The sequence below is a fragment of the Rhamphochromis longiceps genome, linkage group LG2 (assembly GCF_057381845.1).
Source record: "Rhamphochromis longiceps isolate RC_006_pf linkage group LG2, R_longiceps_female_GT1.1, whole genome shotgun sequence".
Classification (NCBI taxonomy): Eukaryota; Metazoa; Chordata; class Actinopteri; order Cichliformes; family Cichlidae; genus Rhamphochromis; species Rhamphochromis longiceps.
The window spans coordinates 39,523,690-39,547,339 of NC_140558.1; the positions used below are offsets into that span (position 1 = coordinate 39,523,690).

At 38.3% G+C, this 23,650-nt stretch overlaps 3 protein-coding genes across 3 annotated transcripts; 1 reads left to right on the forward strand and 2 right to left on the reverse strand.

Annotated features, from left to right (window-relative positions):
* Window positions 1-1,604: 1,604 nt before the first annotated feature.
* LOC146677940 (protein eva-1 homolog C) lies at window positions 1,605-8,685 on the reverse strand. The gene is made up of 7 exons (XM_085382926.1): window positions 8,580-8,685; window positions 6,303-6,508; window positions 6,056-6,179; window positions 4,617-4,769; window positions 4,226-4,369; window positions 4,041-4,112; window positions 1,605-2,734 (listed from the first exon to the last, which is right to left on the reverse strand). Exons 1-7 carry the CDS (start codon window positions 8,674-8,676, stop codon window positions 2,349-2,351), a joined length of 1,182 nt encoding a protein of 393 aa, XP_085239052.1. The 5' UTR covers window positions 8,677-8,685; the 3' UTR covers window positions 1,605-2,348.
* A 5,121-nt stretch (window positions 8,686-13,806) lies between these two features.
* On the forward strand, window positions 13,807-19,415 carry clic2 (CLIC family member 2). The gene is made up of 6 exons (XM_085428450.1): window positions 13,807-14,108; window positions 16,149-16,258; window positions 16,806-16,931; window positions 17,023-17,123; window positions 17,921-18,102; window positions 18,771-19,415. Exons 1-6 carry the CDS (start codon window positions 14,055-14,057, stop codon window positions 18,930-18,932), a joined length of 735 nt encoding a protein of 244 aa, XP_085284576.1. The 5' UTR covers window positions 13,807-14,054; the 3' UTR covers window positions 18,933-19,415.
* A 45-nt stretch (window positions 19,416-19,460) lies between these two features.
* Window positions 19,461-22,535, reverse strand: urp1 (urotensin-related peptide 1). The gene is made up of 5 exons (XM_085428460.1): window positions 22,213-22,535; window positions 21,890-22,018; window positions 21,748-21,788; window positions 21,415-21,520; window positions 19,461-19,692 (listed from the first exon to the last, which is right to left on the reverse strand). The coding sequence occupies exons 1-5, from the start codon at window positions 22,400-22,402 to the stop codon at window positions 19,661-19,663; spliced, it is 498 nt and encodes a 165-aa protein (XP_085284586.1). The 5' UTR covers window positions 22,403-22,535; the 3' UTR covers window positions 19,461-19,660.
* Between the last annotated feature and the right edge of the window lie 1,115 nt (window positions 22,536-23,650).

Here is a 23,650-nt window from a genome sequence, read left to right on the forward strand (position 1 = left end):
CAACAAAACCCCCAAAATGAATATACACAAAATACAATACTATTCCTTTAAAAAAACACTTCCCAGAGAGTGCCCTGCTTTGGTGGAGGTTTGTGCTCCTGGAGTGCTTCTTGTCAAATAAAGTATTACCTACATGCTAAAACTGAGGGGTGTCCTAGTTTTGGAGAAAATTGACCACCTTCACTTCATTATTAACCTATAATGACATTATTATTACAGAGGCATAATGCCAATGAGTCAACGATGCAAAAAATAAATATAATAAAAGTACAACAAGGTACCACATATTTGGATAAAGCTACCATAAGTAGTAGTCTTCAGAACAAGCTATGTGCAGAAATGGGGTGGGGGCGAGTTTCATCCGCTTTGACTTGTGACCCCTTCAAATTAAGCAGTCTGTCATGTGATAGAGCAGTTTCACCAACAGTCTTTTCATTCATCTCAGACTTTGATTTTAAGGATTATAATGACTTCAGCTGAACTGTACTCACAGTTTAAACACTGATTCTTTCCCTGTGGGCTCAAATTGTGGTCAAAAATATTTTTTGATCAGTTTTGTACTTACAAAACTGCAGTAAGTACTGCAATTCTGTTCTCTGATTGGATAGTTAAATTTGTGACTGATATGACATTGATCAGCTGAAAGGAAGAAAAATCGGGTCAAAATTCGTACTTGTAAGTTAAAACTTGAGTTTCACACGTATTTTTTTTTCCTTTGTATCTGTAACCAGATCTTAACAAAAAGAATTTGTAACTTGTGTAAATATTTTTACACACCCAAATCTTTTCTACGCACACACAAATTCTTTTTACACACACACAAATTCTTATCTACAGATGCACATATATACACATTCTGATTTAAAAGTACAAAATATTTATGACCACAATTTGATCCCATACTTTCCTCAGCTGATGTATTTCTGAGAGCAATTGTGCAAAGACTTTGAGTATGTTTTTCCATTTCCTGGATCCAGACTTTTAAACCCCTCTACCCACTAATCAATATCTGATATCGGGCTATTTTTTCATCATAAAACCTTTTTAAAGTTCTCCAGGCTACTTGTACAATTCATGTACAATTGCATTCATGACTTCATAAATTGTGACCACCAACACCATTGAGACATTTCTGATGATGCCTCAAAAAACATCCCTCTAAAGATGGTCAGGTACAAGAGCTGGAAGAAAAATAAGTGAAAAGAAAAACTTTGAAAGACCTTCAGAAAGCCTGGAGAACAATTGCTTAGACCAAAAAAATTATAAGCAAAATATAAAGAAATAAAGGGTGGGTCAGGACTTTGCACAACTTTTGTGTTGTAGTTCTATCAGTTAATCAGATATAATTACTTTTATCAATCCCAAAAGGCACAAAAATTTAACAAAGAATCAAAATATAGTTGTTAGTAGATATTTGGAAATTATTCAATTTATATATTTATTTTTGAGGATTTGGTTTTGCACTGTTCTACATTTAACTCTCCATCCTTCAGCAATAATATGAAATGTTTCCCCCACAAAAGAGCAGCTTTATTTTTGTACGTTTTAATGAAACATTAAAAATGGCATTAACTCACCCAATGATTTATTAGTCACACAGTGCACTGAAAATACTGGTTTTCCATATTGTAACTGCAAAAATGCATTGAAGTTATTAAAATTAAATCAGTGGCACGTCCACTGTTATTCCATAAAACACAGCAGCATTTGAAATTAATTGAAACAACAAACATGTGATGTTAATCTTTATGATTGTAATCAACCACCATTAGGTTTTCATGTATTTTAGTAGTGTCATCATGCATTGAGACAGATTAGAAGGTTCAGTTACATTTAGAGAGAAGCTATCATCCTTTCACTTATTTTCTGTCACATATACCTCATTACTGTTCAGGTTAAACTGGTTTTAAATAATGAGGTTATTGTATGTACAAGAGGTTCCCTTCAGGCTGTTCTAAACACTCAAATTCAGACTTTATTTTCTACTCTTGGCTTTGCCTAATGTCAAAGATTGGGGACTTCCCTAATTCATCTCTGGCACTTAGGAACCAACCACCTAATGCTTAAGCTTTGAGTTTGTGAGGGGCACCCAATCAGAAGAAAGTTGGCTTGGAGGAAGAGGAGTTCATATGCCTCGTTTCAGACTGTGAATGAACTAAGGACCCAGCTCAAGATAAATAAGGATTATCTTGGATTTTGAGTCATGCAAAGCTCCTCTAGAAGAGTAGAGGAGTGAAAGTTTGGACCTGGAAATGAGCATAATAGGTCCAATTTACAGTAAAAGCACTATCTCAGTATGATTTCAGTTAGCAGCTATCGTTCTAATGCAGTATACTGATGCTTTACTCTCAATTGTTGTAGGTTTTAATCTTGTGAATAGCGTAAGGGCTGGAGTCTCTGTGTGGCCAAATGTCTCCATTGGGCAGATCCCTAGTCTGTTCCTCCCCCCACTCAACCATCTCTACTGTTAAAGTGGGTGGACTGAAGATGTCAGTTGTCCGGTAGGATTGTGTGAGGCGGCGGAAAGAAGATGTGTCAGAGACATCCTCTTCAAAGAGGTCCTCCATGAGCTCCTTGCGTCGTCTGCGAGATGCTTTCAGCTCATCATTCAGGTCAGAAACCAGATCTTTAACGTCTTTCACAAGTGTGGAGCGAACACCAAACAGGCAGAGCAGGAACACGAGACCAGCACAGATGCCGGAGACAAAGTAGAGAGCAACTCGCTCTGGGAGACCTGGAAGAGAGATGTGTGAGGAAATTAAAAATTTGCCAACATAAGCCACAAGTGTCCACTCAGCTCATCTTTCTCAAATTGCTTTAGAAAACACTATTAATACAAGGTGTGACCTTTCAAAGAAACCAGTAAATTCATTTCATGTGAGTAATGTATCAAAATCAATTTGCAAGTGCTCCTATTTCAGTTCAAATATCCAAATAATTTTATCGATATTTTCTTTCTATTTAAATTAATATTGTTATAAACTGATTTAGCTGAAAAATCTTCCTGGGCAGTGCAGTATTGTAAAAACAAAGACACAGCATTGGCTCTGGATTAGGATCATCCCTGCAAAAACCATATATGATTATTTATCTTAGTCAGAGTACATAATGGCTAATATTTGTATTTTCCACCAGCAGGTTAATGTATGATCCAAGGGAACAAACATAACTGTTTTTTTTTATATGTCCAAATATAACATGTCATAATAAACTGAAAGGAAAGAAATAGACTGAAATTAGGAAAAGTTATTTTTAAATATAATAAGCTAATAATTATATGAAAATGGAAATAATACAGAAATATGTACGCAAATTTTAGATTACTACTTATCAGCACAGACAAGTGGCTGGCACACTGATAAGCAGAGGCTGGCTGGAGCCTTCCTGTGTGGAATTTGCATGTCCTTGCTGTGCCTGTGTGGATTCTCTCCAGCAGTACAAACACATGCATATCAGGTTAACTGGTGAGTGTAAATTGGCTGTGGACGTGAGGTAAATGAATTGCATAAAGTGAGCAGAATAAAGAGTAAATGTGGATTGTGGTTTAAAGGGGCCAGTAAAGAGTACATAAGTGCTATATGAATGTCAGTCCAGTATCATACCTCTCTATCTGTAACGGCTGAGATATATGTCAGCCCCTGCAACACTAGGCTAGATAAGCAACTGAGAAAATAGACAGGTGGTATATAAGGGCTTCCAGTTACTCTAAATCAAATTTAAAAACAATACGTTTCATTTTATTCAGCACCTCTTCTAATTTTTCCATGTCGTTTTGGAGCTCAGTATCTCGACTGTGTCCACCAACGTGCTTGAACACCGACATTTCTATATATGTGGCTGTAGCCTGACATCCACAGGCATCAGTACACATACCCAGTATTTTGTCAAAGATCTCCAGAGAGTTGGTTAAGAACACATTTTGAGGCCTGTAGGTGGGGCCAGTGTACCATCCACCTGCAGGCGAGAGGGTTCTGGGCTCAATAGCCAGTCAAAGTCTGCTGCATGCAATGAAACCTGTGAACGTTCGTTTTCACACTCACCGTGTGTGTAATCTGAGATCATGAAAGGATCTGTTGGACCTTGACCCACATCTTCTAGGAGATATTTGGGGACTAAAGAGGAAATGAAACACTGTCACAATACGCAGCTGTATGCAAATACAGAAAATATACTATGCATCTACATCCAAGCCAAAAAAAAGAGTAGGTGTAGATTTGTCACTTACCACAAGTGAAGGACACCCGCAGGTGTTTCCTGGTGCCGGGGAAGCACGGGTCCCCAAAGGTTCGAGTATCGGCTATTAGTGAACAGTTTGCTCTGCTGTGACACCTGCGTGACACTTTCCTCAGGGCCGCCGGAGACAAACACTCTGAAATAATTTAATATAAATGAAACCAATGATTGTAACGAAGAAGACAACAGTAACATTTTATTGTTAAAGAAAAGCTGTTTCTCTAAAACCTGAGCACCTAGAAATTAATGAATATGAATAAATAATTCCTATTTATATGAATGATTAAATACAGTACAGTAGTAATTCTCCATCATGTCTATACAGGACTTTAGCTCCACTTTTTTGCCACTAGATGGCACTTGAGCCCCCTGCTGTTGCAGACCCATGTCAGCCTTTGATCCAGGTTCCTGAGGACAGTGAGGACTGCCGTGCAGCAGGTGTCCAAATGAGGCAGAGTAGATTGCGATGACAGTCTCATTTTTACACATCAGCCTCAAACGCTCATTTTCACACACCAGTCGTGTGCGGTGGTGCTCTGAAAAACAGATGAAATGGCACATTTTGAAGAACATCTAAAAGTTGACAAGAACTTTCTGTAGCTGTTTTAAGAAAATCTGATGGCTGAAAGCATTCATTGTTATTATTTCAAAAGTTTACAACCTTGTTTGACAGCTGTTTAGAGAGCTATGTAAATGACTCAAGCTACCCTGCATTTCTTTATATTTTGCTTTCAAGCCAGTTTTTTTTTTCCAAAGTAGTCTTGAGCAACAGTTCTCCAGGTTCTCTGAAGGTCTTTGGACATTAGCTGCTTTTTCACTCATTTTCTAAGCATTCCTTATACCCACTCTTTTTGAGACGATGGCTTTTGTTTGTTTGTTTTTGTCTTTTAAGCTACTTAACACTAATCTATGAGCTATGGACATCAGATGAACAGTATCTGAAAGTCATGTCTTAAGAAATAGGGAAAAATCCAGGAAAGACGTGACCCTGGCCTGACCCAGTAATAAGGAAGGGAAACACGTTAAAAAGGCTGTTACTATATGTTAGACATTTATTATTTATTTATTATTCCTCCTGTTCAAGCTGATTATTGCAAATCCAGTCATAACCTATTATAGAAGAGGTAATTTAATGCGACAATATATGTCAAAGTGCATATGAAGTTGATGTGAGACTATAAGAGTCACTAGTGGACTGATTGTGTGGCTTTGTTTAAAAGCTACAATCACAATTTTAGAAGACTCCCACTTAATTTTATGTAACTCAGACTTTATATGCACTTCAGTTTGGAATGCAAATGTTTCAATGTACAGTTTTGTGTTTTATGTGTGACTGCCCATTTTTTTTAAAACACCCCCAAAAAATGTAAGTTCCTTTTTATGTTTTGCTTAACAGGCCTGAAACCAGAGGCTGACTGAGGAAGAATATTACAGAAACTCTAAATGATACCAAGTTCAGTTCCTCTTTTCTAAGTTACCGTTATATTTATTACGTTTTAGATGTCTGTGAGCATACAAAAGACATAAATAAGATATTTTAAACTAATAATAATTTCAAGACGATTACTTAATTATAGAAAAAATGAAAGAAAAAAGATTTTATTTACCAGCTTTATATGCTAATAGATTTTTTTAATTAAGAACTTTACTGTGCAGCTCTTTTTTTCAAGCCAAGGCCCCTCTTATTGATAGTTTTCTGCACACCTTTTATTATGCACAAATTATGTGATGGAGTCTTTCTTTGTCAGTTAGCTAACATAAATTTAAAAGTCATGTGTTCGCTAGTGGTGAAGTGACTGGACTGTCCAGCTCAGTAGTGCACCTGGTCTGCACTTGTAGGAGACTAGGAGGTACTTGGTGGTGAGGGGACAGGGATCCTGGCCAAACACCGGACTTAAGACGGGAATGTGGCACGACCGCCGATCCTGACACTCTGACAGCACTTTCTACAAGCACAGGAAAATCCATGTGGACCACTGTTATCTTCAACAGGAGTCGCCCATAAGAGCATTTGATTAAGGCAGATTATGCAGTGAGTTCACAGTTTATGTCAATGTTGCTATGTGTACCTCGATAGCAACTGAGGAAGTGCACTCTGTGTCCTCCTCCGCAGTTGTGTTTGTGCTTGCAGGAGGACATAAATGCTGACTGGGAACACGGCGTCCATAGAAGGCTGATAGGATGGCCACAGACGTCCTGGAGGGACACTTGATGATGAGAATTTCTCCTTCACAAGCATGAGCCGTGTGGTTTTTCAGAATGCTGTGAAGATACACTGAAAGATAAAAAGAGCTGATGATGTCTATTTTATCATTTCAAACACATCTTACACCTCATTTATAGTCGCGTGCATAAGTCTTGAGCCCCCTTTATTTCTTTATATTTTACTAGAAAAATGGGAATTAAGTATATAAAGCAAAAGCAGAGATTACACAAATATAACAAGCTTGAAAGTCAATATTTAGTGCCACAACCTTTCTTCATTCAACACAGTCTGAACTCTCTTAGGCAGACTTTCTTGTAATATCTCTAAATCGTCTTCAGGAACAGTTTTCCAGGCTTCTTGAAGGAAAATTTGATTCATCATTCCACTTTCAGTTCCTGTATAGCGTCATATACGCCAGCCTTTTCTTCCTGTTTCCCTTTCTTAAGAATTACTTCTTGTCTGCCGCCTTTCCATTATGACCATTTCTGATGAGGCATCAGTGAACAGTAGATGGATCAGCTAAAGGGCCACATGCATCTCTCAGCTCCTGCGTCAAATCTTTGCTGAATTATTCTCTGATTCTTCAGGAAATGTCTTTCAGACACATTTTGTCTGCTGCTGATAGTTTTTAAGACCTGACACTTCTTCTTTTGTCCTCTGCTTTTCCAGTTTTCTCTTTTTTAAGGGCGCGCTCCACACTGTCTATCAACGTAAAATCCTATTTTAATCCCGTCAAACCGTATAATCATTTAGATTCAGTTAAAAAAATGGGAATAATTCATGTGCTTTCGTGACATGCGGCTCAAAGTACCTCAAGATACAATTTGAAATAGTTTTCTTGCTAAGTTCTCTGTTATGTGTAGACACAACACTGGTTCATCCCTTGAGCTGGGTGAAATTTTTAAGCTTGAATAATTCAAAAGTCAATGTTAAGTAGCTTAACAAGCGAAAAACATTTCTCAGAAAGCCTGGATGAAAGAGAAAGAAATAAAGGGTCTTCTTTCTGTTGTTAACCAACTAATAAAGACTGGATGACTCAGTTACCTTTACTCATGCACAATTTGCAACCCTTTCATTGTCAACAAGTCAACAGTTTGACTTATTTAGAGCTTTTTTTTTAGCCCCTACAACAGCTCAGTCCCCTGTCGACAGGGTGGTGTCCGACTCACTGGGTGTAGCTCGCCAAGACAATTTTTGGACTATGACCACACATATAAACATCATCAGCAACAGCGCATAGACACTGAAGTGAAATCTCCCCTCCCATGTGTGTTTCCTGTACTGTATTGTGCTAGTGTGTACGTGCAGTATATCTCGCCTTGTGAAGATTTATAATGCAAATTTTTATTATGTATTAAGACTTAAGTTATGTTTAGGGTCAAGTTTAAGGCTAGTTTATTTATTAGTTACGGTTACATCTCTAGGACATGAATATAAGTCAATGTTTTGTTCTGTGACATGATGGAAACCGTGTGTGTGTGTGTGTGTGTGTGTGTGTGTGTGTGTGTGTCTGTGTGTGTGTGTGTGTGTGTGTGTGTGTGTGTGTGTGTGTGTGTGTGTGTGCTCCACAGAGGCGTTTTAAAGCTTTAGGGAACAAACGAGACACAGTACCAGGCACTCACTCACAATGAGCTATTATTAGACACACACACACACACACACACACACACACACACACACACACACACACACACACACACACACACACACACACACACACACACAAACAAACAAAAGATCTCTGCTGTGATCAGATATAGAGATGCACATGCAAACAGAACAGTGTCTGAGACAAAAGCTACCTTTGGCTGTGTCTGAACATACAGTACCAATGTTTCCATAATGTCAGTAGTGACACAGTCCAAATAGGAAAACAGCTCAGATGATAAACACAGGTCAGCTGTAGTTTATTTATTGCTATGGGAGTATCTGGTTGTATTGAGTGGATATCCAAGTTCAGGATCTGTTCTGCAGCCTCTTCACCCTGATTCTGGTCTCTCCGCGAGATTATGACAAGCTGCTTATGAAGCAGGATGTGGAAATCTGTTAGGAAATGTCATTGTGAAGCTTCTTTATGCAGCTGAAAAGCAACGCATCAGCATTTTGAGTCCGCTATTGATTTCAAAACCAAGAGACTTACGAGAGAAATCAGGAGCCGAACGTGCTGTGTGCATCTTCAGAGCCAGGAGGAGAGGCAGGAGACAAAAAGAGCGGCAGAAACTCCAAGACGCTGTCATTGTGAATATCCTGCAACAGACCCTGCAACAGGGTTTGTGTGGTAATAGGCTGTTTGTGCGATTGACTGCCTGTGAGAGAACAGTCAGTAGGTCAATGATGCCATTGTGTTTACAAGAAACAGCTGGCCCTGCTGAGCAATAAACTAGAATTACTGCCAAGCATTTATGTGGTTCTATCGCTCATCAGTCAAGTTTACATCCATGTCTAACCAGACTTGACCTTTGACCTGCTGCATATGAAATTTCATCACTTTATCCTGTTATCCTACCACACATTTGTGCAAAACATTTTGTCATCATTTACGCATGAATTCTTGAGTTAGGGCCAAAAATATGTATTTGTGTGGTCCTGCTGACGTTTGACTTTGTTTGACTTTGTTTGACTTTGACTTAGTTCATCCCTGAGATCAAGTGGCTGTTTGCGCCAGATTTTGCTTTCCTGAGATATTAAGTTCATGCGAATGGGACTGACAGATAAGGTATAAAAGGTTAAAGTAGCCAAATGACCTGTCCATAAAGGAATCCATCTGCAGCAACATGGCAAGCAGACACCATAGAAAGTCACATGGACATGTATTTGTTTTTTTCTAAATCCAACAGAGGCTGGCTCCTCTGGTTAATCAAAGATATCCAATTATATAGAGATCTGTAACAACGTGACCCGAATTTACACTTGCTTTATGACCTCAGTAAACAATTTCCAAATGTACTTTAATCAATACTTTTTAACGTTATATGTGAAACATGTTCTTTTGGTAAATTTTGTAAACATGTCCAAATCAAGCATAAAGTAGGATATGCCTTGTTACAACTGTTATTGAGAAGTTGTCCTCATGTCCCCTGTTTCAGATCCACCTCTCAATCATGAAGTCTGGTTTATTAAATAAAGAAGACGAGGATGAGAAATTAACTCCAGGCCTCAAAAAGGGAAGTCTGCAAACCACTGGGTAACAGCACACCATTTGACTGTGTCTTTATGTATTATATAGCACTAATTGTTGAACTTCAGCATTGTTTTGATTCAGCCTTAGCTGATCAGTTTATGTAAAAGCAAAATTTTCAACAAGAAATCTTTAGATTTCAACTGCAAACTGAGCACAACTTGTAATTTTACTATTTTTGACTATCTCTGGCAACATGTAACTGGGATTAAAATATGCTGCTTCGTTTTGTGTGTTTACGTTAAAAACTTCATGCTTATTCCTAAACTTGAATAAGGAGATATTTTCTTCTTCTCGTGCTTTTGGTATGATGGTTTTCTATCTTTTAAAAAAAACAGCTTGTCTCTGAACCATAAACAAAATGTGGAAACAACTATAAAACTGACTAACTGCCATTTGGGATTTTGAGGGGAGGGACAGTACATGTTGCAACAGTTTCCTGATATTTTTTCTGTGTGCAACATAAGCTTGCCGGCCATTTTTCGAAAAGATCTGTATATAAGCATGTTGGTATCCCACCCATCTTGCCAAGAAGTTGTTGTCCGGGAATTAGTTTCATCGTGTCGCCCACTTAAAATGTTATTGAAATTTAGGCCTATGAATGTCTGAAGTTCACAGATCAAAACGTTCCTCTTGTGTAAAAGAGGGAGTCTGGAATCCACCACAGAGCAGCAGAGTTTACAGGATAACAGTTTGACCTTTTGTGTGGCTGCATGTGTGTGTGTGTGTTTGTAATGGCAAAATCCAGTTCAACTTTCTTGGATTCGGTGTCCACATTGAGAGCTCTGTTCATAGAGATAAGGCACTTTTTCCCCCCCATTTCCATTTGCTGTGTGTGTGTCCAGTGGAGATATGTGTATTTATCTCCAGGAGATAGGGCTTTCCTGGGAAGTGGAAGATCATTAGTAAGCTATGCACGCTCCCGGGATACTTTGGAAAACTCTCCTGTTGAATACCCCAGCTGGCAGGGCTGAATCAGTTGGTTTCAGTTTACTATAATGGCTGTGATTCTAACCTTAATTTCCCTTTTACTCATCCCCTCTTTCTCAACACGGTGTCGTCATGGCAACCAAACACAACACAAAATACCCATGAAATCAGCCCATGCTGACCTCAAGACGTTATCGATAACTGCAGTCGCCCGTGAGAGCGAATCTATTGAATTTCTTAATAAAACACCAGCGCTTTGTCACACAGGTTTCAATGGACACACCCTCTGTCACAGCAAATGCTATAATAAAGACTGACCACTGAAAAGCAGTTTAATCATGTGAGTAAATGAGAGAGGCACTCCCACCGTGCTGCAGTAAAATTCCACTCACCTCCCAGAGGTGGTGATTATTTTTTAGAGGATGTGTTATGAGTGAGCAGAAATGGACATCGGATTTCCAAACACTTGGAAAGTAACCTCCATGACTCCGAAGACATTTAAAAAGAAAAAGGAGGAGGACTTTTTCTCCATGATCTCTCTCCTTTTGAGTTATATTTCCTGTGGCGATGGGGTGTTATTTGCCAGATTTCCGGGATTTGTTGGTAGTTTCATTGTGATGGGTTTGTTTCCATGCTCGCGCTCTGTGATGCAAATTCCTCAAATCCTCTCGAGCAGATAAATGAGAATGGGGCACAAAGCCTTCTTTTTCAATTCCTTGTGGTACATTTCACAATCTCGCCAGTGTTGTTCGTTTCTGTAAGGAACTCTACACCGCAGCATGGGGATTTTGTCATAAAACTTCCCTTTCCCCTAATTACTGTAAATGATGCCATATTACAATAAACACCGGACTGCCCCTCCACTCCTGTCTCCACTTCTTAAGCACAAACTATCACTTTCAGTCTTTAATTGACCAAGAGACCTCCTACTTAAAATATGGCAAGCATATACAGTATTCAGCTGAAAAATTTCATGATATTTGATATTCTTTTAGCGCTAAAATTCAAAATCTTAAAGTATTTTAATATTCTTTATTTCCAAACACCACTATTCGAGCAGTGTAAGTTGGCCCTTTTTATGCCCTTATTTTATTATTGAGGGGGATTCCCACAACCACAGCTCATTACTCAGAACATCCTCAGAATACCCCCAAAGTATCACATCATTTTTTAAAGAAGAGGGCAAAGCCCATTCAGACCTTATACGTTTAGCTAAAAACGCACTACAGTCATTGGTTGTAGAAATTCAACTATGACGCAACCTCAAAGCCACAGGAGATCATTCCTATCTGTGGCCATCAAACTTTATAACTGCTCCTTACCTACAACTATTTTCACTTAGTCTGCAATATCTTGTCTGTACTGTACATAATATTGCTTTAACTTTAATATTTAATTCTAATTTAACATTGCAATTTGAGTGACTTATTAGTACTCATTTTTTAATATAGAGTCTACTTTACTTTCCATGTTTATATTTTATGCGAGCATCTGTAACAAAACTGTTTCCCTCTCAGTCTGAACTTGTGAAGGTATAGAAATGACAATGTAAGGCTACATTAGTCAAACTTTTGCTAAAATATTATTAGAAAAACAAAGTGAACAGGTGGAAGTAAAGGTAGTGACTAAACTGACTTTCTCTGTTCTCCTAATTTGCTTTTTGGGGTTGAATTTTTATTCTATTACTGGTTTTTGTGCCCTGTAAAGAAAACAGGCACAGTGAAAACAGTAAATTGAGTGTTGTTGAGTCCAGAGTTCACGGTAATGCTAACATCTTTGTGAAGTCGGATTTTGAACTCATTTGTAACACGTTCATAGTGATAGTACTAACAAGCTTTTCAGCAGCTGTTCGCTTTACAGTATTCACAATCTTACTTTAATAGCTTAGATTAGCACAGTACGTTCAGCTGAGACTGATAGGAACGACATTATAAAGATAAAAAAGCTGACCTGAAACACCCGAAAGGAGAACAAAACATCAGGACTGTCCAGTCAGTGTTTCACAGATCATATTCATCCCTACAGGCCACTATACTGTTCAGTGACTTAATAAACCATATTAACTCTATCTTATCTCTCACAGTGTGTTCATATATTACTGCTGCATGCCATTAACATTAGTCCACTCTCTCCCATAGTTTGTATTTTGTCCCAGTGTCTCTATCCTCTCCCCTTTCCTTTCCTTTTTCTTCTCCTTCGACTCACTCTTTACCAGGTCATTGCAGGTTCCTGCTCCTCCCTGATCCTGGCACTATTTCTGTTAAAAGGGAGCTCTTCCTCCGCTGTCGCCAAATGCTTGATCAAAGGGATCTTCTCAACATTCGTCTTTTCCCTCTAATATCGCAGGTCTTTACCTTACAGCAGGGGAGGGCAATTAAGTTTCCAAAGGGGTCACATAGGGATCCCACTGAGAAATAACAGCTAAAAGTCCATTTAAGTTACAGTGTTAAGCACCTTGATGTGATAAAAAAGCTGTACCTGCTTGGTTCCTAATCAGAAGGATACAGATATAATACAAATGATTAAACATTAATGAACTCCAGCTTTTGTTTTGTTTGCTAATACTATTGTTTTTGAAAAAATGTGCAGAGTAAATGTTGAGCACTGAAGAAGACAAATATTGATAAAGCCTCCACATAGAGGAACAGCACATATACTGAAAGCCATTTTTGAGGGGATGTAGCTCCAACAAAAAGTCACTTGTATTATTTTATCATTTGTTGTGTTTTTCTAAAATGTGGATTGTTATTTGGTTTTGTTTGTTCTTGTTTAAAATAAAATCATATATTTGTGAAAAGTAGAATGTAAAATATTTTCATTATGGCACACAGTGGAGTAGAATACAGTAAAGTACCACATAAATATCCACACAAAGGTAAATTGCTCCATTATTTACTACTATCTGTCTGCTGCTGGTTCAGTCAGCCATCTATATGTTGTATAAAAACTGGTTTCAAGCATATTTACATGTTATTAATGACTAAAGCAAACATTTCATACTTTCTGTCTCACTACTGCCCTTTAAAACACAGTGGATGTCTTCCATTAAACGAATTCTTTTATCTTAAATGCTGTTGGAATGAGGAGCTCTCATGAATTGTGCTAATTTGTGTGAGTCACCCTGTGTTATCATTTCCTGTGTATTGCAATGTGCAGAAGAGCTATTTTAAGCTCTCTCCTCATAGAGCTAGGCTCTGGGTATATAAGTGTGGGGCATGTACCCCGCCCATTACTCGGATCCGCCCTCTCCCCCTAACTTGTAAAATATGTTCAGAGCGATAGCCTCCAAGGAGCCCTCAGACAAACACAGGCAGCCCTGAGGTGTGAGACTTCCCCAGGACCACAGAAAGCACGTGAAACCAGAGGAGAGTGCCTCTACGACAGCACCACACTCAGCTTCCTCTCTTCAGCTTTGTGGATTTTTGCAACTGCTGACTTCGGGGGAAATTTTAATAGGAGCACTTGGACTTTTTAAATAAAACAGAACAAAAACTTTTGGGGGATAAAATGGCACTTCGACAGAGCTCTGATAAGGAGCCAAGCATCGAGCTGTTCATCAAGGTCAGTCCTTTCATGTCCATTTTAAACCTGTCAAAACAATCTTCTGAAGAAAAGGGGCACTCTGACAAAGGCTTGCTGCTCATTTATGAGTGTTGTCAAACAACAGTGGTCCACAATTATTGCCATAGAGGCAGCAACAATCAGAGGGCAGCTCTATTTTTGATTGGTGCTGTCCCCAGATACCATACGCTGCAGATGTTGGGGTGTTTGTATCCTCGGTGTGGGCCATAGCTGGTTTCTTATCAGAAACACTCTCCAACTTATCAGAGCACACCCAGAAGGAGCAAGAAGCATATGGAGACTGGCCTCAAGCCTGGACAGACACACCCACCTTAGTTACGCACACATTCAAATACAGTCATCTATCTAAAAGTCACAAAAGTTTCTCTTTTTTTTTTTCTTACTTCTTTTTTTCTTCTGATTTTTTTTCCTGATTTAGGTAGTTGAGGCACAAGTGCAGAGAAACTGTGTATTCTGAAATATGCAATAAGGCAGCTCAATAGCAAAAACAAAATAAGGCAGTATAGAGTGGTAGACGTGCCATATTTCAGCCACTTAAACGTGCAGCTTCTTGCCAGATGTTGGATGAAAAGTTAAGTAACACTCTCATGTGGAGCTGGAGCCAGCAGATAATCCAGTCATCTTAGCATAAAGACTGTAATAACTGTCCAAAAAGTAGCAGAAAAATACCTCTAAAGAGCACTTATGAGTTATATCTCATTACTTAATATAATGAAGAATGTAAACAAAGTCTAAAATGGCATGTTGTCGTTGATGAGACTTGATAAGAGCCCAGAATATAAACCTGCTTAAAGCTACAAGTGATATTTTTTACAATTTTTGCACAAATTCAAACAAATGGAAACATCAGCTGACCGCTGATCTTTCTGGAAGTGAAGTTACCACGTGTTACCATAGACAGGATAAAGATGGAAGCAGCGTGATGTCACATGTTGGATTGTGAAGTCCTGTTTTAAAGATACGAGATGAACTCCTTTGCAGTCGGCATCTTGCCGCTTTGATACTGAACGTGGCACACGCTCACTGATCAGTGAGTTTAATCTTCCTTTCTGACACTTAGAATGAATTTAACATTTTATCCAGTACAGCCTGAAAGCCCATAAGCTCACCAGGAGTGTTTACACAGGTCCCCAGAGAAGGCTATTGTAACCACATATATTGCTCCCTGGTGGCCTTTAAAAAGAACTTTGTTCAGACCCAAAGGCTACATCCATCTTTAAAACTTTATCTTGTATCTTCACATCTTTATCACTCCTGTCAGTCCAGTTGCTGCAGTGGTTTTGAAAACCCCCAAATATTCACTCAAAACAGCCAATATGAGTAGGACGAACACAACCGACAGCTGGAATCAAGTTACAGTATTTCAAAACTTACCAAGAAGTCATCTGATTTCTCTCACTTTCTCTTAGCGCTCTCCTTTTTCTCTTTCTCTTTTAAAAGAGAAGTCAATTTAAACCTCAGGCTGACAGAATCTGTAGCAATGAGTGTGTGCTCTATTTGAGATTGTCAGTGATATCTAGAGAATCTCGACTGATAGGAGCTCCCTAAATGTTCACATAAGTTAATGTGGATTTGCCGTAATTTGTGTCTAACAACACAAATTCATATCAGTTGCTTTGTATTCGGTGTGAAGAGGCGAATACACATCTAGCTAGCAGTGATTATAAGCTAAGCTACGCCAACTAGCTTTCTTCAGGTTTACCACACAGACTTGAGAGTGTCATCAATTTTCTCATTTAAGCAAATCATTTCCAGACATTTCACACTGTTATTTAACATATGGTCAATATGTGGTGGACCTTTAAACTTCTCTGCGTTGGTGTCGGTTGTTTTTCCGCTACAACACAATGCCAGGGTTTCCCCTCCTCCACATAGGAAATCGACTGTGTGTATCCCAGACGCACCTTCTCAGCTCCAAAATAACTTTATTAATCTGCAGATGAGATCATAGAGAAAAAGTGAAGTCACTTAAACAGAACATTTTGGACTCATGGGATATTTATTTCTTGTATTTTTCAGGCTGGACATGACGGTGAAAACGTGGGGAACTGCCCTTTCTGTCAGAGGCTCTTCATGGTGCTGTGGCTCAAAGGAGTGAAGTTTACAGTGACCACTGTTGATATGAGGAAGTAAGCACTGCTCCAGTGGAAAAAAAACACTTCCTGAGCATCTGGTCGTGGGGACTTTCATACAAAACTCAATTATGCGGAAAGCGAGGGAGAAATTGAGAACCTTTTTGTGTGTGTGTGTGTGTGTGTGTATGTCAGTAATCTAATCCAATTAAACGCCTATTGACGTTTTACTCGCTCCGTTCTGTAGAAGTTTGAGGCAGGAGCGTACAAAGACCTCTGTGTCACTTTCAAACAATCACCTCCTTTAATTGAGGCTTTATTGCGTGAATTTCTCAGGGCCACTACGTGCCAAGCAAACATGGTTTGGAAACTTTGAAAGGATACAGATAATTAAGTGATTCAGAGCACACACAAAACAGGCCTTTAAAAAGGCAGCCCCTCCCATCACTGTGTATTTTCATAACTAAACTAATAGCCAGTGTTGACTCATTAATTTAGAGTACAATATTTGATTCTGACAGTCTTGATAAACTACTATTTTGGTATGCTTAAGACAACTCAAATTCTCTCCTCTCCTTTGTTCATCAATCTGTGTCATCTCCAGGAAGCCAGCTGAGCTCAAAGACCTGGCCCCTGGGACTAACCCTCCTTTCCTCCTCTACAACGGCACCCTCAAAACAGACTTCATCAAAATTGAAGAGTTTCTCGAACAAACGCTGGCCCCTCCCAGGTACCGTCACGCTTAATCATTACATAAACATCTTATGATGTTGATGACGGTTCACTGAACCGATGCGCTCTTTTCTGCTCTCGATTTGCAGGTATCCTCATCTCAGCCCGGTAAACAAAGAGTCCTTTGATGTGGGAGCGGACATCTTTGCAAAGTTCTCCGCTTTTATCAAAAACAGCCCAAATAACGCCTGTAAGTTAGATTTAATAGACATGCAGCATTGATACAATATTGCTATGTTGCAGAGTATTGAACTGCATTTGTGTTTGCATATTGGTTCAAGTCAAGTCAGTATAGTTAAAATGAGCTTTTTCTCATTACACTCACTCTAAACTTTTTTCCCAACATATTTTCAATTTTTCTACAACAGAAGAAACAAATAAAAAAAACCAGACGCACACCCACAAAGCAAACAAAAGAAAAAAGCTCCTCCAAATCAAAACATGGAAACGTGACAGTCCACATACACCAAGATAAAGCTTTCATAAAGAGAAAAATCCTAAAACCTCTATTTGGATCAAACCTCTGGACAATTAAATTCTTTTACAAACTTCAAAACATGTTCAAAAACCTGTTGAAATATATTTTGTTTTACATAAACTATTATATGTACTAAAATATTCAGCCCCCTTTTTTATTTGCTGCTGTGAAGGATTAACCACATTGACCTGACGTTGTCATCATGTATAAAGATTGTGCATCTCAGCATCAGCAAGATTCATCCCAAATGTGCTAAAATATGAGACATGCTAACCGAGTTTTTGCACGTTAGATAGAAGTTTAATGCAAAGTAGGTTGGAACTACATAAATTACAGTAGTGGTGTCACTGGTACCAAGGACAATATTTCCCTCAAATGCATAAAACTGCATAAAATTGAAGCTCTCACATAAAGTACAGGTGCCTGGTAACTGCTTTTAAACGCAGCTCTCGTGTCTGACCAGCAGTGCTTAAAACACACCATGAAACCTGTCTCTGTGTTTCTGACAGTACAAGAGAAAAACCTGCTGCGGGAGTTCAAGCGTCTGGATGACTACCTGAACAGCCCCCTCCCCGAGGAGATCGACCACAATTCAGTGGAAACCATCGCCGTCTCCAACAGGAAGTTCCTGGACGGCGACAGACTCACCTTAGCTGACTGCAACCTGCTGCCCAAACTGCACGTTATCAGGGTGAGACATCTGTGCACTAATGGCTGAAAGGAAACAGAGGTGGAAGGAAGGAAAAAATCATCTGATCATCTAAAGTGGATCAGAAGAATCCCTGTGTGAACAGATAGCTGGACACTTTGTTATCCTTATTTAATCCTGATTATTATAATTTAAACTGCAAAATACAGTAAAATAAACTACCTCAGATAGAAACTCAATAGTTTTCCTGATCTTCTCACTTTAATAAATGCTAAATCTCTGTTCATGAGTGTGTTTGACTGCAAACTTCTCCCAGACCATCAGTTGTGCAACCAGACTTGGCACACTTCTGCTTCTGAACTACTGAAGGTTTTCGCCTATGTCAAATATTATGCTATGATTATATTGCCTAGCAACCACCTAGCAACTGGCTAAAGTGACCTGCTTTTAGCATTTATGTGCCTGTAACACTGTTTAAAAGCATCCTCGTTGATATTTTGTCTTAGTAACCTAAAGGAATAGTACATGACCCATGTGTTAGGTTTACTTTCATACATCACTAAACATCTAACAGTCTTGAAATTTGTCTTCTTTTATCTTGAAGGCCTGAACCTATGATGCGAACTACTAAACTTTGAATGAGATAAGTGCTTGTTTTAACCGATCCCTGGACTTCCTAAAACACTTTCCTCTCCACTTATTTATTTTAGGTTTCTGCCAAAAAGTACTGCAACTTTGAGATTCCAGCCCATTTCACAGGCGTGTGGAGATACCTTAAAAACGCTGACGAGAGAGACGAGTTCAAACAGACGTGCCCGGCCGACATTGAAATTGAGAAGGCTTACCTGAGCGTGGCCAACAAGAGGAAATAAACATCTCACTCCTTTGTTCTGTGTTTTTTTTTTTTAATCAATTGTAACCATGTGTGTAGAGATGGTGATCTGTAGAGGGCACTGCAAACTTCAAAAATAAACTGTGGCAGTGAACCAGACACCCTAAAATCCTCAAGCTCATATAGCTTTAGAGCTCCAAGACATGCCAAAGTCAAATGTTTTGGCATTTACTGTTTATCCAGGTCACTCACAGACAAAAAAAAGGCCATATGTGCAATTGATTGTTGATTTATATTTAGTAGAGTTTTGTTTATAGTGTAAATATCAATATTTTTTGCATTTTACAATCAAAACAGCCACATAGAAATATGTATGATTGTGTTAGTGTGAGCAATGGCTGCGTAAACAGTTCATTTTTATGTAAAACACTCCTGTATATCTTACTGTGTACAAATACAGTTTCACTGAATTGTCACACACTGTCACACTAATGAAAATAAATACCACATTTCTTTGTCATAATCTGGTTTCTGTCATTCATTTGAACTTTCACGGGTAAAACCAGGGAACGCGAAACGGCATTTCTGATATTCAAGTTTATTTTCAGCCACAAAAAAAACCTTTTACAGCTTCAAAAATATATCTTCTGTTGATCCGGTGCAGACGATGAATATACCACGTGGTGGGAAACAAAACTGGTGATGAAGAGGGAGAGCGCTTCAAACCAGGCCGTGCTGAAACCACATCGTACTTGCTGTCTCTGAGCTCTAGTTGGTCACACAGTATTTCCAGAAACATGCTGTCGGGGACATCAAAGAGAGAAAAAAAGATGTTACTCGCATCTTTTATTTGTCAGTTTTTTCCCTTCAAGGTGTTTTTCTTGTTTTTCTAGACTAACTGAACATATCTGAGCTTTGTAATTGCATTAATATCTTATATATACTCTACTTACTCCTCTGTAGTGTAGTGCACATGTTTACAGGATAAAATATTATCTTAAATATTCACAGGGAGGTTACAGATACAATACAAATACTGAACACTGTTTTGTTTAATGCAAGGGGACCTTTATTTGTTTGTTGTTTTACTCAGTTACTATTTCAGTAATAAGTTAAGATGATATTTCACATCAGGGACATTTCCAGTGATACAGCAGCGAAGAGATAGCATGCAAACAAAAAATCTGATAATGTTAAAGTTTGAAATTTGCATGTTATCTACTGGTGCACTGTATTTAAACTATGTAGCATCATAGTTATTGCATATTTAAATATAACATTTCAGAAAGCTGTATGTTGGTATTTGGCTTTAGAAGGTTCACTGTGATATCTTTTAGACATTTTTTTTCCTGGTGGTTTTTAGTGAATATGTATGGATGTTTACAATAAAGCCAATTCAAGTCAATGTCAAGATGAGATTTCTTTTTCATTGTTTCAGGTAGAAATCTTCCCTTCAGCAGCACTCATCACGACAAAACTCTCCATTTTAATTTCCATGCATATATCCTGAATGATTATATACAGGGGATGTTCAGATATCATTCTGGGTCTTACTTATAGATTATTTTATAACATGGGATTTCCAGAATCACTTTATCGCTTTATCCAATATTTGGATTTTGGTTCTGAAGAAATTATGCAAGTGAGTCCAAATGTAGATAGAGAAAGTATAACTTGCGTATGTTAGAAAGATCATTTGTTTACCTGGCAGCAGAATTTTCATTGCAAATTCAACTCATACAACCCACATCTTCAGTCTCAGCTGACTGCTGGTTTCGCTCACTTTATAAACAGTAAAGTTGTAAAATAAGCAAAATCAGCAGCTTTACATTCATTTTCTCATTGATGATTTGCAAACTGTTGTGGCTTAAACTGATTAATGATCACGAGCACTTTTCACAGAGAATTTCAAACACTGACTGACACACTGAGAAAGTAAGAATCATCACTATAGAGGCAGGAGACGCTACGGTCTTTTATGACCATAGTGTACTGTCTATAAGGCTGGTGAAACCTGCAGTCAGCTGAGGTTGAACAAATCATCTAGATTAGTGGAAAGTCTAGATATAGTCAAATATAAAATCAGCCTGGTAACAATCAACCCACTGAACGGCTTTAGCAAATATGAAGGAAGACATAAAGTTTTGGAAATTTATAGCTTTATCTTTTTGCCTTTGCCTTCTATTAAACACCATAGTAGTAGCAGTAGAAATAATATTAATATTCCTAATGCGTGTAATCCTCTGGAGGAGTTTCATGGCAATATCTATTAGTGAAATGTTTTAACCTTTCTACCTGTACTGTTTCACCTTAATAAAAAATGTCTTTATATCATGCAAAAGCTATGCTACATGTGTTATAAAAGGTGTTAAATGCTTAAAGCTTATACATCTGTCATTGTTTACAGTGTAAATAATTAATCTTAGCTTGTGTTAAAAACTCCATCCCAGAAATTAAACATCCTTTTTCACTCGATCGTTGCGTTTCGGTGGCCGAGCAGGTGTGGCATGTGAGTCACGCACCTCTTTTGTTCGTTTTCGGGAGGCTCTGCTCTGATCTGAGGAAACCCTGTGACCGAAGCTTCTCAGCGGCAGCCAATTTCAGTACAACTTCTTTCAGCTCCTCGACCTAAAAATAAGCAAAATGATGATTTAGATGCAGACCCTGCGTTCACAGGGACACTGTTTTCACTGGCATAAACTCGCCTTTACCCACACATTCAGAATACTCTTTTTATTTTATGATACTTTGAGCTTCTCATTGTTTCAACATTTCTGCATCTTTCACTTGTTTTTGTGAAAGACTTCTCTGTCTATGTCTTATTAGTGTACAAATGTGCAGATGATCAAACTCACCATGTTTGCAAACTTATCCTGCTGTGCTGAATCTTTCACCCCTGAAACGAGTTATAAAATTTAGAGTTGTACAATCTGCTTTCACCACAAAATTTGATGATTTTTTTCCTGTTTACGTGCAAATTTATGTTTTTTTTCTAACCTTTATTCCATGAGTCCCTCCCTCCATTGTGATGCACCAGTAGGGGATAAATATTATTCACATCTCTCTGTTCGCCTTCTGCAGCATTGGTGCCGTCCTCCTCTTCTGAAACTAGTTTCTGAATGAAATCTGTTCAGATGAAACATATTTCTCATTCATTTTTCCGTTTTTTTTTTTATCACACATCTCATTGATAAGTTACAATGTGACTGTCCAAGTGTTGGGTGACAAGAGATCAGGTCAAGAGATTTAAAAATGGCACGAAGAAATCAGTAGGAGAAATATAACCTGAAAAGAAGAAAACAGTTTTAAAAGTGTCTTACCTGTCTGTGGCTCCAGGTTGGACTCAGGGTAAAGGGGGAGAGCGCGTGTCCATGTTGCTGAACAAATCACAGCTACAAGGTAAAACAGAGCTGCAGAAAGCATGGTGTCTCTGTGTTGATGACCAGATCTGGACTCATCTCCCTTTACTCGACCGAGAACTTCACTTATATATTCACAGGGCCCATCCATCACGACCTGATCGATACACTATCATCTCACCCAGCCTCCTTCTTAATGGTCTTGACGCGATGGATCAGGCGTCATAGACACAATTTAGGGGACCCTGTCAATTCATCTGAAGCCTATCTGCGCTTGTACAGAGCAGCCAAACAAATGTTTACTCTCCGACAATAATCAGAGGCTGTCCAGAGACGCCGTGATGGCACCCTTTCTACGTGATGGGCTGCCTGAACGTGTCATTGCTCATGTCTGAGATCACTGGGCTGGTGGAAGTGTGTCACTGAAGGTTTCTGAGTCACTTTGTGAGGACATCAGTTATGACTGAGGTCAATACTTATAAATAATACTTATACAATACAATATACAAAATACTTGACTTATAAACCATAATACAAGTTATACATGTGTCATTGTTTTTGTCATCCCTGTACAGACATCAGACCAGCTGTTTCAGTTTTAATTTCCAAATGAGTATTTCTAATCTCTGTAGGCTTCAATGTACACTGCTACCCTTTCAAAATAAAAGTCACTTATAAAGAAAACTAAGTCCAGCTTATTGTGAAGTATAAACTTTAAAATGTATGCATTATTATTATTATTATTATTATTATTATTAATTTATTTAAGCAATTTGGCTTTGGGGGTTTTTGTACTGTAGCAAAAGATATGTATCAAATCTGGGATAAATGAAGTGTATCTTATCACATAAAATTCTTCTTTAAACAGACTATCTTACTGTGATCTGAATATTTTTGTGTGTACAAAAGAACATACTTTTCATTACCGGTCTATATCTAGACCGATAATGAAAATGTAGATGTTTCAAAACTGCGGGTTCTTCAAATTCAAGTTCTTCCAAAGTATTTGAACTCAGTTTTCTCCCATTTCTGTGTGAATATGAGGTGCAGCTCATGTTAGGAAGTGACATTGTAAGTGCTGGATATAAATTATAATACAATGCTGCTCCCTTCCGTATGCATGCGTTATAAAATGCAACATGCCAAAATGTTGGAAATTATCATTAGAAAAAATTAAATATGCATTGTTGGCAATCACTAGAAGTTATTTTGGGGAGAAAAAAGGACAGTAATCATTCTAATGGACACACATAAAAAAAATTAACATTTTTTTCCAATATTTTTTTTAAAGCAGTCCTCCTGCTTGAAGGAGAACAGTTTGATTCACCTGCCTGCTGGCTCTCCACCACTCGATTTTTTTTAATGTCTTTCTCTCGCTCTGAAAACCTGGACCCGTTTC